At 41.1% G+C, this 14,028-nt stretch overlaps 2 protein-coding genes across 3 annotated transcripts; both read right to left on the reverse strand.

The window, feature by feature from the left end:
• Positions 1-844: 844 nt before the first annotated feature.
• On the reverse strand, positions 845-7,861 carry znf622 (zinc finger protein 622). Of its 2 annotated transcripts, none has more exons than XM_018678833.2 (7): positions 7,694-7,861; positions 5,893-6,475; positions 5,107-5,391; positions 4,257-4,419; positions 4,025-4,140; positions 3,615-3,758; positions 845-1,603 (listed from the first exon to the last, which is right to left on the reverse strand). In XM_018678833.2, exons 2-7 carry the CDS (start codon positions 6,467-6,469, stop codon positions 1,470-1,472), a joined length of 1,419 nt encoding a protein of 472 aa, XP_018534349.1. In that variant the 5' UTR covers positions 6,470-6,475; positions 7,694-7,861; the 3' UTR covers positions 845-1,469. The 2 variants fall into 2 exon arrangements, with proteins under 2 accessions (XP_018534349.1, XP_018534350.1); XM_018678834.2 differs by having other exon boundaries at positions 7,698-7,826.
• Positions 7,862-8,807: 946 nt separating this feature from the next.
• On the reverse strand, positions 8,808-13,903 carry LOC108884762 (tripartite motif-containing protein 16). Its single transcript, XM_018678836.2, has one exon. The coding sequence runs from the start codon at positions 11,385-11,387 to the stop codon at positions 9,687-9,689; it is 1,701 nt and encodes a 566-aa protein (XP_018534352.1). The 5' UTR covers positions 11,388-13,903; the 3' UTR covers positions 8,808-9,686.
• Between the last annotated feature and the right edge of the window lie 125 nt (positions 13,904-14,028).

The following is a 14,028-nucleotide window of genomic DNA, read 5'->3' on the forward strand; positions in this document are numbered from 1 at the left end:
AACTGATGGTTCTAGCTTCTCAAATGTGAGAATTAACTCTTTGTTGGGCTTAAGTTACAGCAAATCAAATATTTGGTTGGTTGGACAAACCCTAGTGCTGTAGGATATTGTGACTGACATTTATCAGTGTTTTCTGACTTTTTTTCAGCCTGAAAGGTTAATCAAGGAAATAATCTGAAGAATAATTACCAATGACAATTGCTGAATGCAAAAGGCATGCTAATTCTATCTAATAAGAAACTGCTAGATATTACACAATACACTTTAACACATTAATATAATGTAACTTAAACAGGCTAACTGTGGGAATATTAACATGCTGGCACTTAGCTGCTGATGAAAGTTTAACCAATACTGGACCTTTGAGGCCAATACTGCTGAATATTTCATGTTAGCATGAACACAGACAAACATTTCTGATGAAAGATCCTTAAATTTAGGTAGATTTTGTTGTTGTGACCAAGATACCTAGCAGTACAACATTTTACAGTTGGATAAAAAGTGTAAAACTGTACCTGCTCTTGGACAAACTAATGAAGACACTGTTTCTTAATTACCTCAAATACCTTCGGCATTTCTTTCCTGTAATTTCTTCTGTGGATTCAAGACAAGCTTCTTTAGCCAAATTTCATCGAGCCAATATTTTTCCTGGTGTGTAACAGTTTGGAAAACATTTACTATAACTTGATTCTGCGATCAGCTGGAAGCAGGGCCAATCATCAAATTAAGAGGTACTGCTGACATGATTTGTAACCTCTCACAGATCCTGAACCCTGTGAACCTGAAGACAATGTGTAAGATAGTTAGTAATTACTTAAGAAAGACTTCCATGTAAAGTATCCAATAAATATGAAACACATTTATTTAGTTGGATGTATTACAAGAATGCTGAATCATAAAGATGTAATCCTGTTATTAGTCTAAAAAAACAGTGTTATGCAACTGAATAGTACTTTTAGATTTTAAATGATCAATATAGTTTCAAAAGTAATTTTGTAAACGTGATTCATGCCCTTGATCTCCACGTAAGTGGTTGTTTTTGCAGTTAAAGCTGAGATGTAATTTCCAGCTGGATTCCTATCACAAGTCAATTTCAAGCTGATTTACTGTGGACCTACGCTTTCTGCACTTTGATGTAACATTAAAGACATTTGGAAATTTGGGAAGAAAAGGTCATGTTACTGCTCTTCATGCAAAAATTATCAGAAGTAAAGTTGGTGAAGATTTCCACCTGCTGCTGTTGTCAAACCTCAAATCAACATGGATGTATTTACTTTAATCACAACAGAGCGTTACTGATATGAGGTGATCAACAAGTTTGATAATTCTTTCTGCCAGGGAACAAGCAACCACAACTTCTGCAGCTGTACTTGATTCTGTGCTCAAAGTCTTGCTGGATGGAAAACAGCAAAGATGTAACCAGTCCACATCACATTTCGCACCATATTCAGTTCCTTGTAGACCAGAGTTTAGAACATGACTTGGGCTCTGAAGTGCTTCTGCTTGGTGGCGTTGTGGCTCATTCCCATCTTCAGCATCCATTTTGACTTCATCCTCTGTACGTACTGCATGTCTCTCTGTTTCTGACTGAGGGAGCTGTTGCCTAAGAGATAAGGAGATGGGAGGGGCAGCATGCATGTACATACAGTGTGTCATAATGTTGTTTGGGAGCAGGGTTCTCACAGTTATTATGGGAATAATGAAAAGCGAACACAAGGGGGACCCCATTTATCGCTGAGCTCACTGCATGAGGAGAAATACCAACGTGGTGGTGGAGGAAAGTGGAAAACCAACCTTTGTTGTAGAAACTGTATTTTATCCAGGCAGTGGTTCACTATTTTACACATTTTCATGGAGAAAGACTTTAATATCTAAAAAGTTTGAAATATTGGTGACTGTTTCTCTGTCTGTCGTTAAAACAGCCTTTAAATACATTTTGACTCGGAGAAGCTTATGTCATGCTTGTGTTTTGATATTTTTCTATAATTATCAATACAATACCATTGAGATTATGGAGTCATACAAGATTCAGGACTGAAGTTTGACGAATAGATGAAAAAGGTGTCGCAATCAAATTTAAAATCAGCTCTGCATCGTCTCCAAACTCAGATCACTTCTGTGTCTCTGATCTGAAGAAAACCTCTTCATCTGGTCTCAACTGGACTTGGATTTTAGGGGTTCTCACAGCAATAAGAGTTCATATAACGACCTCATATGAACATTGTGGCATTTCAGTCGATTTAACCTCCATTTCCCCCTGACTTCCCCTGGTCCTCTACTGATCACAGAGAGGGAACAGTGTAACTCCCCCCCTCTGGTTCTTCATTAGTTACAGAGGGAAGTTTAAAATCCTGCTGTTTTACAGAACTTCTGACAGTGTTTTTATGTCTTCCTCCTGAGCCAAATCTGGTTTCTTGTTAAATTTGATTTTTCCTTGTCATCTTCTTGTCCTCTCTGCACTGTGAAGCACTTTGGATGAGCTGTGTTGTGCTTTAAGTGCTTTATCAATGAAATTAGGATGACTAGGTGAAATTATTTTTTTAAGGATATTTTCAGAATTTTATCACTTTCCAGGTTTCCAGGTTTCCAGGTTTTACAGGACATGTGTATACTCCCCATGAGTGCCCTTGTGAAGAATGGGTAGGTAACTGTAGTAGTGACAGTACCTTACTGTACCTACTACGCCACATGAGAAATAAAGGGTGAAAGAGGAAGCTGGTGGAGGTGATAACAGGAAATAGCATTATCAATAAACCCAAACTGCCAAAAACATGCCATCTCAACGATACAGAATGGAATAAAAGTTTGCACTCAAACCCTCCAAACACAGTAAAGACAACAACATAACTAAAGAAACTGAGCTCCCAGGGCCAAAAGCTGACAACGACTGTAAAGAGTCGGACTTCCGAAGAGGTGATAAGAGATTCGTCATTCCCCAAACCACTGAGTAAACACGATAAATCAAAACTGGCATAAGGCAATACCACAGGGTCCGAATCAGATGAACTGAGGAAATTCAGCTCTGCACCAAATGTACTCAAGTTTCATATGAAAAAGTTTCTACTGCCTTGGCTTCTTGTGGAGCTGAATCACTTGGAAAATAAAAAGTTATGGAGGTTTTCTTAACTTCTTCACAGCAAGGACACCCAGGTAAGAACATTTTACATGACAGCTGCCTTACATTTCATTACCACATTCTGCTGTACCATCTTCTACTAAAAGAACCCATTTCCCATGAACAACCTCCACTGAAAGGTCAAGCTAACCGGAGTTAAATTCCCTGAATGTGTCGACATATTTGGTTAATAAAGGTCATTCAGGTTCTGAAGTTAGCAGCTTCCTGTTAAAACACTATTATACTAAACCTCCCCTCCCCTTAAACTACTTAACTTTTTGAGTTACTACTATTTGATTTGAGAAGAGGGGTTTATTCTTGGCTTGGAAACAGATAGACGTTTATATTTTATAGGCACAATTCAACATGTACTTCTACTGTTTCAGCTCTTAAGTTCTCACACCATCTTCATTCTGTTTCTCTCTTTAAACTGTAAAATACACAACAAATGATCCCAAAGAAACCATTCTGATGTTCTGTGTCCCTGGTTGAACCTTACCTCCATCTCCTCCCCAGCCCAGGGCTTTGTACTGCCGGAGGACTCTGCCAACAGCGTTCCTATTGTGGGTCAGAACCACCGCTCGCTGAGCTCCGAATCGCTGTTTGTAGTACCTCATGAGGGAGCGGTGGCCGATCGTAGCACCTGGAGAAAACACACAATAAGGAGGTGTATTCTGTTACAGTGTGAACACAATGATCAGAGGACAGGTTCGACACATGTCAGTTCAGCACCAGGTCGAGGGGTTTCAAATGTGGCAGTCGTAGCCAACCGACTGATTGTCGCCCTTTGGTGCGAGTTCATTTGTTGAATAATTCTATTTAAATGATAAATCTCACAGTGTAAAATCTTTTAGATAAACAGACGCAATTATTTGCCGATTCTAAAAACGTATTTCGAAGTCAGGTCACCTGAGGGCAGAGTCAGTTCCAGTGTTTCGTCGTCGTACTCCAGGTTCTTGTCGGCGGGCAGCTCTTCATCGTTTATTTCAGAATCCTCTCCCTCTTTCCTGTCGGGGTAGCTGCTCCTGTTGGCAAAACACAAAGAAACATGTGAACCAGAAAGAGAGAGACGCAGCACAGACGTGTTCAGGGGGAAAAACATTAAACAAGCTCACAGGTCATCAGTTAGTTACTTTATTACCTGAAGTCGTAGAAGTCTGCGAACTCCAGAGCAGCGTCGCCGTCTGTGAAGAGTTTACAGTGACTTTTGTCTGTCATGTGACTCTGTACTGCTTCTGTTGAGTAAAACGAACGCCCCTTCTCATTACACCATAAACACACGTTCCCAGCACCGACCTTTTCTCCTGAAACAAGAAAAAAAAACAACATTAGTTTTATCTGGAAAGTAAAAAATATATAAATCACATGCAACAACAACAGAATCAGACAGAGTGAGTGATTAAATCAGTCTGTAGCTGCACGCGTTATTTGAATGCAGTTAAATATGCACATCAAAAAGTGGTTATTTTCTTACGAGGTAGAATCTGTTGCAGGATCATTGTCTCATATTGTATTGTGCTGGTATCGGCCTCCACTGTTGTCTACACCAACATCCCTATGCACTAGAGTTTTCTGAAAAAGTGAAGCCTGTTCCTGAAGTTTTGAAACCTGACAGGATAAGTTTGGGAATTTATGTGCAAGGAAGACAATTTGTTGAGGTGTGAATTTTGACTCTCTCTCTGTTTTTATTTATGGATATTTTATGAAGATAATTAAGGCAGTCAGGTAAATTTTGGCCCGACTTGCACAGGGATGTAAACTTTAAAACCAGCTGTGTTTGGAAATGGAAACACAATCTTATCAGAAACATTAAGACACTGGAGTGGAGTCATTAGTTCCTGATTTATTTTCCTTCTAAACACTAAACTCTCATTTGAGTGAGTGTCAGAAGAATCTTGTCTGACGATACAGTGAATCAAGCATCAACAGTTTAAAGACCCTTCACACTGCAGCTTTCACCTGCCTAAACACCTTTTACTCCCCAAACTCACCGAGGTAACGGACGAGGCCCCTGAGGTCGACCAGGAACTCCACGTCGGGGATGAAGAAGCTGTGAACTTTGGTCATGTGGGTGAGATTCTTCATGAGTGACTTCGAGTGATGGGAGCAGAAGAGGCAGTCGGTGACGGGGATGGAGCCGGGCAGAGCGGCTGGGTGGGGGTCAGACGGAGCCGCAGAGTCTCCTTCCTCCTGATCCATCACCTCCTCTTCCTCTTCTTCATCCTCCTCCATCTCATCATCATCATCATCGTCCTCACCAAAATCCTCCCACTCCTCTGGAAGATTTTTAAGGAGACGTTTTAACACTTCTGTGACTGTAATTCTGTATGATAAATGTACGCCCCCTAGTGTTCAACTTTCTGTACAGGTGGATGGAGATGTCACTGCAAACTGTGAAATATTTGTGTTAGCTAAATATGACTCTTTACATTTTACAGTCTTTTTTAACATACTCAAGGCAAATTAAAGAAATAAAAGGGAAGGAAGAGTTTCCTGAACACCTCAGAGATCACAGAGGATCCCACAGGAATAAAATGTACCTCTAGCTGACCTGCTATGTGGACACGAGGTGTTCGCGCCACAGACAAGGTAGGTAAATTATCTGACAACAATAAAAGACAGTGATAAAAAGTAAAAAACAAGCAGACTGTCTGACCATAAGATCAGGGCAGTGGGCAGTGTCTGGTACAAGTGTGGTTCGAAATGGTCGAGTTGTGGGTGATTTGTGACTAAAGGAAGGTCACAGAGATGCACTCAGTGATTTCCTGTCTCCTCACCTTCCTCAGCTGTGGCTCCCTCTTCTCTCTCTTGCCTCTTGGCTTGCTCCTCCAGCCACATCATCCGCGGAGGTTTGTCTGGCCTCTCCGTCCTCTGCTTCGTCGCTCCCTCTGACGTCTGGGCCTTGGCTTGCTTGGCCGGGCTCGGCCTCTGCTGCTCTCTCAGGGCTTGCTGCAGGGCCTCATTCCTGGCGTCGTGATCCACCTTCTCGTCACCGAGTCCCTTCTCCAGGTTCTTCTCGTTCATCTTCTCCACCTTCCTCTGGGCGGCGAGCAGGGCCTGCTTCTCGGCCTGCTGGTGTTTGTGGGACTGCAGATGGTTCTGGTAGGCGTTGGCGCTGGAGAACTTCTTGTTGCAGACGGCGCAGCCCTCTGTGACCGTCGCGTCATTCAGATGCTGTTCGGCAGCGGCCCTCTGAGCCAGGACGCGCTCCTGGAAGTTTTCAGCGGTGACAGGTGGCATGTCGGCCACCTTACGCTTCAGGTTGTAGCGGTGCCAGTCGGTTTTGTAGTGCGCTCGCTGCACCTCGCCATCTGCAAAAGCCACTCGGCAGCTGATGCAAGTGTAGGAGGCCATGACCACCTGAAATCAAATTATTTACACATCTTAAATCACAATATGGATTATTTACAACATGGACAACATACTCTATCCTCTATCATTCGACCCATTTGGATCTCAAGTATAGTGAGAGAACTTCAGACCCAACTGAAATGTTTTTTTTTCTCATTTTGTTTTCTAGACAATTCAATGTCAAAAAAGTGGGAAAAAAGCATCACAATTTTCCGAGCTAAAGGTATGATGATCAACTTACTGTCAGAAATTACAATAACAGCAGCAAGACCTCACATTTGAGAGGCTGGAAGCAGCAAATGTTTGTCATCTCTGCATTTAAAAAAATAACTCATTACCAGAAGCAGTTGTCTGGGCAGGGCAACTGTTTGTTTACCTTGCTTGTTAACAAAACCACTTTTAGCAGTTGTGACAGACTGCTAGTGGTCAGTATAAATCATAGGCAAATCAGTATTTTAATACAATTGACTATTTTCAGAATTCTCTGGTGGAGGAAGAGGACAATGGGCAACCAAACAGAAAAAGATAATATTTTATTGAAATTAAAACTGTGTACATTTTGCTGAGTCACTAAATGAGTGAGATCTTTTATGCACCTTTGCCAAAGACATTTTTTGGAGTTTGGTGTAATGTCACTTTATACAAATGAAGCTGAAATGATTAAGCGATTAATCACTGATTATCAATCACTAACTATTTTGAGAATTGTTCAGTTGTTTGTCATTTTTCAGGCTGAATATCTCAAATGAACTTAATGTGCGTAAAAACTAATGAAGTGCGTCAAAGTGCAATAATTAAAGTACTTTTATTACCCCTGAAATACCTGAACTACACGGAAGATACATCATTGTTCAGCTGTAAAGTCTGTTTATCTGCTGACTGTTTCATAACATCAACTTAATGGACGTTAAACTTGTGTAAGATCTGTTAGCATAGCATGCTAGCTACAGTAGTGAGCTAGCTGTTTGGTAAAGTCACTGGGTGATAAAGCAGATCGACACCGACACCAAATGTAACTTAATAAAAGTGAAAATTAACTAAACGTAACGTGAGCTGCGCAACTGTGGCGTTAGTTTGTCATAGACAAACTATGCTAACGTCGGCTAGCAACCAGCTAACCAAACTTCAAGCATTTGAGTGTAAACATTTGCTAATAACGGCTAAAATCACAGACATTCATTATAACTACGATAACAACAGACGGAGGGCACAACGGGCGGCACTTACTCACTTATCCGGTGAACTGACTTCTCCCAAAAAAGTGTTTTTAATCTAATTTTTCGCGTGTCTCTGCCTCTGCTGGACCCACTGCACCACACGAGGGTAAACTTCTTCTTCGTGCTGATCTTTGGCGGTTGTTCAGCAGCACTACCGCCACCTACTGCTCCCGGTTGTGTTTACAAGTATTGTATACCGTGTTTTGTATATATCCACAGGAACAGTTCTGGAAATACATGGATGTTACTTTTGATTTCAGCTTAATGGTATTTGATTGGAGACAATAATAAAAAAAACTCCAAAGTCTTCAAGCTTAAATACGAGTGGTGGTAAGTGAGAAATGTGGATGTAATGTCGGTAAACTAACCCTTTGTCTGGGCTGCCACAAAGTTTTATATCAACTTTTTTTTTTTTTTTTACAGTTCACACACACACAAAATGTGTAGGCAGTACTTCCTGAAAAATTATTATTAAGAACAGCAAAATATTTTAGATGATATGATTATATCATTAGTTTTTAGGGTTTTTTTCTCCAGCCTTTTTGCACAAGATGAGGACTGTGGATTTTGTCCACCTCTTACTTTGGACACACACCAAGAACAGCTCTCGCACATGAACAGGAGCAGCATATATTTACTGCCATTTCTTTGATGTCAATTCAGCATAAATTACAAAATAACTGTTGGGTATATCAGGTTGTTTTGTGGATTGAGAGATTAAACCTCAGACAAAATCACTCACAAGAACTATTAATGAAGTCTGCGTTTAAAACTTTACAACCCCGGACAGTCGTACCATGAAGCACTGAACCAATACGACAGTCTCATTCTAAAGACAAAAGAAAATATTAAAAATATTTGTTTGTTCTAGACATTGACTGAGAACACAAACACATTCATGGTTTTAAAAAGCGAGAAAAAAAGTGAAAGTAAACTGCTCATTTCTCAGTGACAAAGCTCTTTTAGTGAAGAAAGCTGAAAGGACAAAGACTGACTGACTCTGAACATGAACACTGTACTCTGATGTTTCAGGAGGAAAACTGCCTCAGTTATACTCTCATATTAGTTTCACATTTTCTCCATCAGCCTTGAATCAGATCCTGGAATGACGACAGAAGAAAATATTTGATTTGTTCATCAGGAAAAACAACTTTATTCATGATGTAAACCTTCAGTTTGTTCACACATTTAATCAGTAAAGTCTGTTAAATGACTTGTTCAGTGATTTCATGAACATTTGCTGTATCAAATCTCTCTGGATGATAAAATGATCTGAATCTGCTCAATGATGTTTGTGTTTGTCATCATGTCAAACAATTGTACAGAGCTGAGCTTAAGTCCCTCTCAGAAATCCCATGTTGTTGGTGACTATTACAGCACTTCATATCATTTCTCCATATGAACCAGGAATCGGTTTTCATTCAATCAAATGACACAAATGACACATGTTGGTTTTTCCAGTGTGACATCAACAGAAATGTCAACATTTGAATAAAATAAAACAAACCACAAAGGCAAAGATTCAGGAACCACAAGCATGTTCATAATGTTAAGAAATTCAGGAAATACCTAATACCTAATACCTAATACCATATAACTTCCCAAGATGATAAGTGTAGATGATTAAAGTGGCAGAAAACTATTTGAATATATTACAGCAGCAATACAAATATACAAGTCATTACATCTAGAAGAAAGAATAGTTAACTAGTGATTACCGATCTGACACATCTATGGTTCAGCTTTAGATTTGGATAAATAAAACTTCTATGTTGAGGTTTGAAAGATAAAAACATGCAAGACGATAACCGTTTGATTTAACTGTTAAGTTACAGTTTGTCTAAATATTATCTGCCCGCATAATAGTCTAAATTCAGTTACATAGCCCTCACACAATTTACATTATGTTTTCAAATATGTTTGCTATTAGAACATCATATTACTACTACACTCAGACGTGAGTGTAGTAGTAGTAGTAGTTTTACTTAACTAATCTTCTATGTTTACTTGAGCTTACAGAGCTCAACAGTGGTTCCAGAAAAACCGAAAGCGGTTACATCGTAACAAGAATAAAGCTGAAATCCAGCATAGAGAGGCTGAGTGAATGTGGTCTGGACTCTGTGGAGGAGAGTCATGGTTTCAGAGACGCTGTAGAAGGACAGAATACCAGCACTGTGATCCAGGTACACTCCTACTCTAGAGGACTGAGAACCTGAGACTGGAGTTTGGATATTGTTGAACCAAAATTCATAACTGTTTTGGGAACAATTTAATGACCAAGATTTGATATTGTATCCAAATCCAGATTCTCTCGATCGCCCTGTTCTCCTGATATTCTTGTATGAGACTGCCACATCAAGTCGACCTCCTCTCCACTCCACCTCCCAATAACAACGTCCAGTCAGACTCTCTTTGCTCAGGACCTGCCATCTATCAGTAAATCTGTCTGGGTGACTAGAATAAGACTGTTTACTGCACAGTGATATTGCTCTTCTGTTTCCCTCAGATAATAACAGCCATGTGTTTACTGTGTTTGGATCCAGTGTAATTTCCTGTGAATATCTTAAGAACTCAGCTCTGGTCTTGGGCTCTGGTTGTGGCAGTAAAACATTCACTTCAGTCACTGCCAGTGAGATGTTTGTCCATTTCTCTGTCAGAATGTCCTGTAGTTTATCTCTGAGCTCTGACACAGCTGCTGTCACATCCTCAAAGTACCTCAGAGGACGGATCTTGATGCTGGATGAGTCTGTAGATTCACTGAGTTGTGACAGTGAGGGGTAGTTGTGTAGAAACTGGTTGTGATCCTCTGTGTGTGAGAGCTGCTTCAGCTCAGCATCTTTCCTCTTCAGCTCAGTGATCTCCTGCTGCAGCTTCTCCTGAAGCTCTTTGACTCGACTCACTTCAGTTTCCTGCTGGGATCTGATCTGCTGCTTCACATCAGACCTTCTTTTCTCCATCAGACGGATCAGCTCAGTGAACATCTTCTCACTGTTCTCCACTGTTTTATCAGCAGAGCGATTGATAGCCTCCACCTCCTGTTGAAGCTCCTTCACATCTTTCTCTCTGTCCTGGATTCTCTGCTGGATTTTTAGTCGACTCAGCTCCAGCTCTCTCTGCCTCTCAGTCCTTTCTGCTGCAGCTGAGACTGTGTCGTGGCCTTTATGTTCATCCACAGAGCAGAGATAACAGATACACTGCTGATCAGTACGACAGAACATCTTCATCACCTCATCGTGATGAGAGCAGATGTTCTCCTGGAGCTTCTTGGAGGGGTCCACCAGCTTGTGTTTCTTTAATGGAGCCACATCATAATGAGGCTGCAGGTGTTTCTCACAGTAAGAGGCCAGACAAACCAAACAGGACTTGACAGCTTTCAGTTTCCTTCCAGTGCAGACATCACAGGCCACATCTTCAGGTCCAGCATAGCAGTGATCAGCAGGAGCAGCTTGGAGTCCAGTCTTCTTCAGCTCCTCCACTAAAACTGCTAACATGGTGTTTTTCATCAGGACAGGCCTCGGTGTGAAGGTCTGTCTACACTGAGGGCAGCTGTGGATTTCCTTCTCATCCTCTTCATCCCAGAAGCTTTTAATACAGTTCATACAGTAGCTGTGTCCACAGGGAATAGTCACTGGATCCTTCAGTAGATCCAGACAGATCGAACAGGAGAAGGTTTCCTGGTCCAGCTGAACTCCTTTCTGTGCCATTTCTCCTCTCAGTGACAATGACTGTCTGAGTTTCACTTTCTGAGAACTGGAACTAGTTTGAGCTCTGATCTAAACATCATGTGTTTCTGCAGTGAATGGTTCCTATCAGCTCTTGCACTTCACCACATGTTGGTTCCACCCATCTTCAAACTGTAGATCTGAAGGGGAGGGAACAAGGAAACATGTGGACAGAGTGGAGCTCACTGTGTTTGAGAGCAGGAAGAAGAGGGAGGGTTATCAGTCTTTGACTTATTCCAGGAAGAGGAGCGGTTTGATTCGCTTTACAATGTAAAAACTCAACTCTCCATACTTACTCACCATACACAGATAAAAACAGTACAAAGTACAAATCAGTGTATAGGTAACTAATCCATTTGAATTCAAGTGCCAACCTCTTTCTTTTTATCAAATCAGAGACAGAATAAGGTTCAGTTGTATTTGGATATAAATATGGTTTTAGCTGAGAAGTGACAGAATTCTCTAAATACAGTGGTACAACAGATGTAACTAAGAAAAAAGTGAATCTTACATTTAAAGTGGAGTTTATCACGTTTCTATTCAGGGAAGTATAGACTTCATTAGAATATATAATAGTTAGATATCAGTAATCTTCTTGCAGCTCTAAGTCAGGTGTGAAGGATTTGACCTCAGCAGTAGAGAGCAGAGAAAGGAAGAAGATGAGGCCCACAGTGAAGAAAGAGACAGTGATCAGCCAGTGTAAATAAACATCTGTTAGAGTTGGTGTTTATCAGTCAGTCAGTGGTCATCACTTCCAGGGGTTTTGTTTTCAAGTTTTTATGAAACATAATCAACTTTTGCAAAAATAATAAGTTACATTTTAAATTGTAGTGTTGTTGTACCTCTTCTAGTCGTGTCTATGTTTGTCCACTAGGTGCCCACCTTGCCTTAGTTTCTGCCTGTGACAATAACCTACAGCACCACTGAAGATTTAATCAGAATCTGTTCACACAGTCATTTACTTTGTTTTTCATTCAGTTGTTAAATATCAGTTCACAAGTTCACTGTTCACCAACACACCAGAGAAACACATGTTTAACTGAACAATGGATAAACATTAATATTTATATCCACTGTCTCGGACACCAGGTATAAATAAATGGGTTAAATTGTTTCTCCAAAGTGAGGATTAGATGCTTTTCTTTGTCACTTATGAGAGCCAATGAAACATCTCTGGGTTTTGGACTTGGTTGGTCAAAACAAGCATTTTGAAGACTTGCACAGAGCCACTGGTGAAAGCCTTCACATCAACTCAGTGGACAGCAACATCAAGGTTCAGATGAGAGAACATCAGGAACAACAGCATTCACACTGAAGGAGACAGGAGCCTCCATACACAGACCAGTATTTACTCTTTGACTCTCATTAACCATTTAAACATAAGCTGGGAGTTATCAGCAACCTGCAACACCAAGCTGTTAACATGCTCTGGTCCAAAAGAAGGAGCACAATCACCTAAAGGAGGTTCTTAAAGCTTGTGGACACCATAACTGTACCTTTGTGAAAATGGCTGCAAAATCCAGGGAGAACACCACCACTGTGAGTGGTGAGGAAAAGAAGAATCATCATGATTCAATGTGTCTGGGGTATCTGAGAAACTCGGAGGATCTTCAACAAGCACCTCATCACTGCTTTTTTCAAACCCAGCAACACAGTAAAAAAGAAACCGGTCCATCCAAAAAGACCGTACACACAGGATGTAGGACAATGCAATGAGGAATACACTGCCCTATATATCAACGAAACAACCATTGAACAAGACGTGAAGGCCGAGTCCTCAGGTCAAGATTCAGTAGTTTACCTACACTTGAGGGATGATGGACACTCCTTTGAGGACAACGAAGTACATGTTTTTGATAGGGAGGAGAGGCGGTTTGAAAGACTGAAGGAGGCCACCCTCAACAGAGGAGGAGGCCAGCACCACTTATCCCCCACCTGCAACACTGTCCATTCATCCCTACCCAGGAGATTTAACAGCCAATCACACACAGGTGACTCCAAAGACTCTGACATCTGCCAACAACAAGCCAGGAGCACTAATGAACCAAGTGACGTCCATGGTCTTGATAATGGCCAGGTTAAATACCAGCGTCAGCATCAGTCTGTCGGAACTGAAGAAGCCTTTTGGATGAGAGGTGGAACATTTTCAGGTATCTACAACCAAGCCGTCCTCCAGTTTCCCTCGGTCCAACCCTTCTTGGATTCTTAGTCTTTTTGATCTTTTTCCATCAATTATTCTTCTCCCCCCTCTGTGTCTCCAGGCCTGGACTGAGCCTGCTGAAAGTGCCCATAATGCATTTAGGTTGAAGTCCACAAATACACCATTATTGATGCAAACCAATTTGAATCCTTGCTTTTTGTGGGGGTGGGGCCCCACATTAGTTTTTGAAACGCAAGACGCTCAACGCTGCAAAATTTTAACAAATCATCTGTATTTACATTTACATCACAAAAAACGACCAAAACCAACGTTTAATCAGACTGACGAACATACTTGCATCAGTGGGACAAACTGTCTCATGTAAGCAGAAACGAACGACAACATTTTGACACCGATCAGGTGTGGACTCATCCCAGCCTGGTGGACCCTGTCCGCTCGTGGCACGAGATGCCAGTGTGAGTT

This window comes from Lates calcarifer, linkage group LG4 (genome assembly GCF_001640805.2).
Source record: "Lates calcarifer isolate ASB-BC8 linkage group LG4, TLL_Latcal_v3, whole genome shotgun sequence".
NCBI lineage: Eukaryota > Metazoa > Chordata > Actinopteri > Centropomidae > Lates > Lates calcarifer.

Excerpts from the sequence above, each read along its gene's own strand:
- znf622 (XM_018678833.2), bottom strand. The coding sequence starts at position 6,469 with ATGGCCTCCTACACTTGCATCAGCTGCCGAGTGGCTTTTGCAGATGGC. Across the intron at positions 4,420-5,106 it reads GGGCCTCGTCCGTTACCTCG|GAGAAAAGGTCGGTGCTGGG; the intron begins GTGAGTTTGGGG and ends TTCTTGTTTCAG. Across the intron at positions 3,759-4,024 it reads GGAACTGACTCTGCCCTCAG|GTGCTACGATCGGCCACCGC; the intron begins GTGACCTGACTT and ends TGTTTTCTCCAG.
- LOC108884762 (XM_018678836.2), bottom strand. The coding sequence starts at position 11,387 with ATGGCACAGAAAGGAGTTCAGCTGGACCAGGAAACCTTCTCCTGTTCG.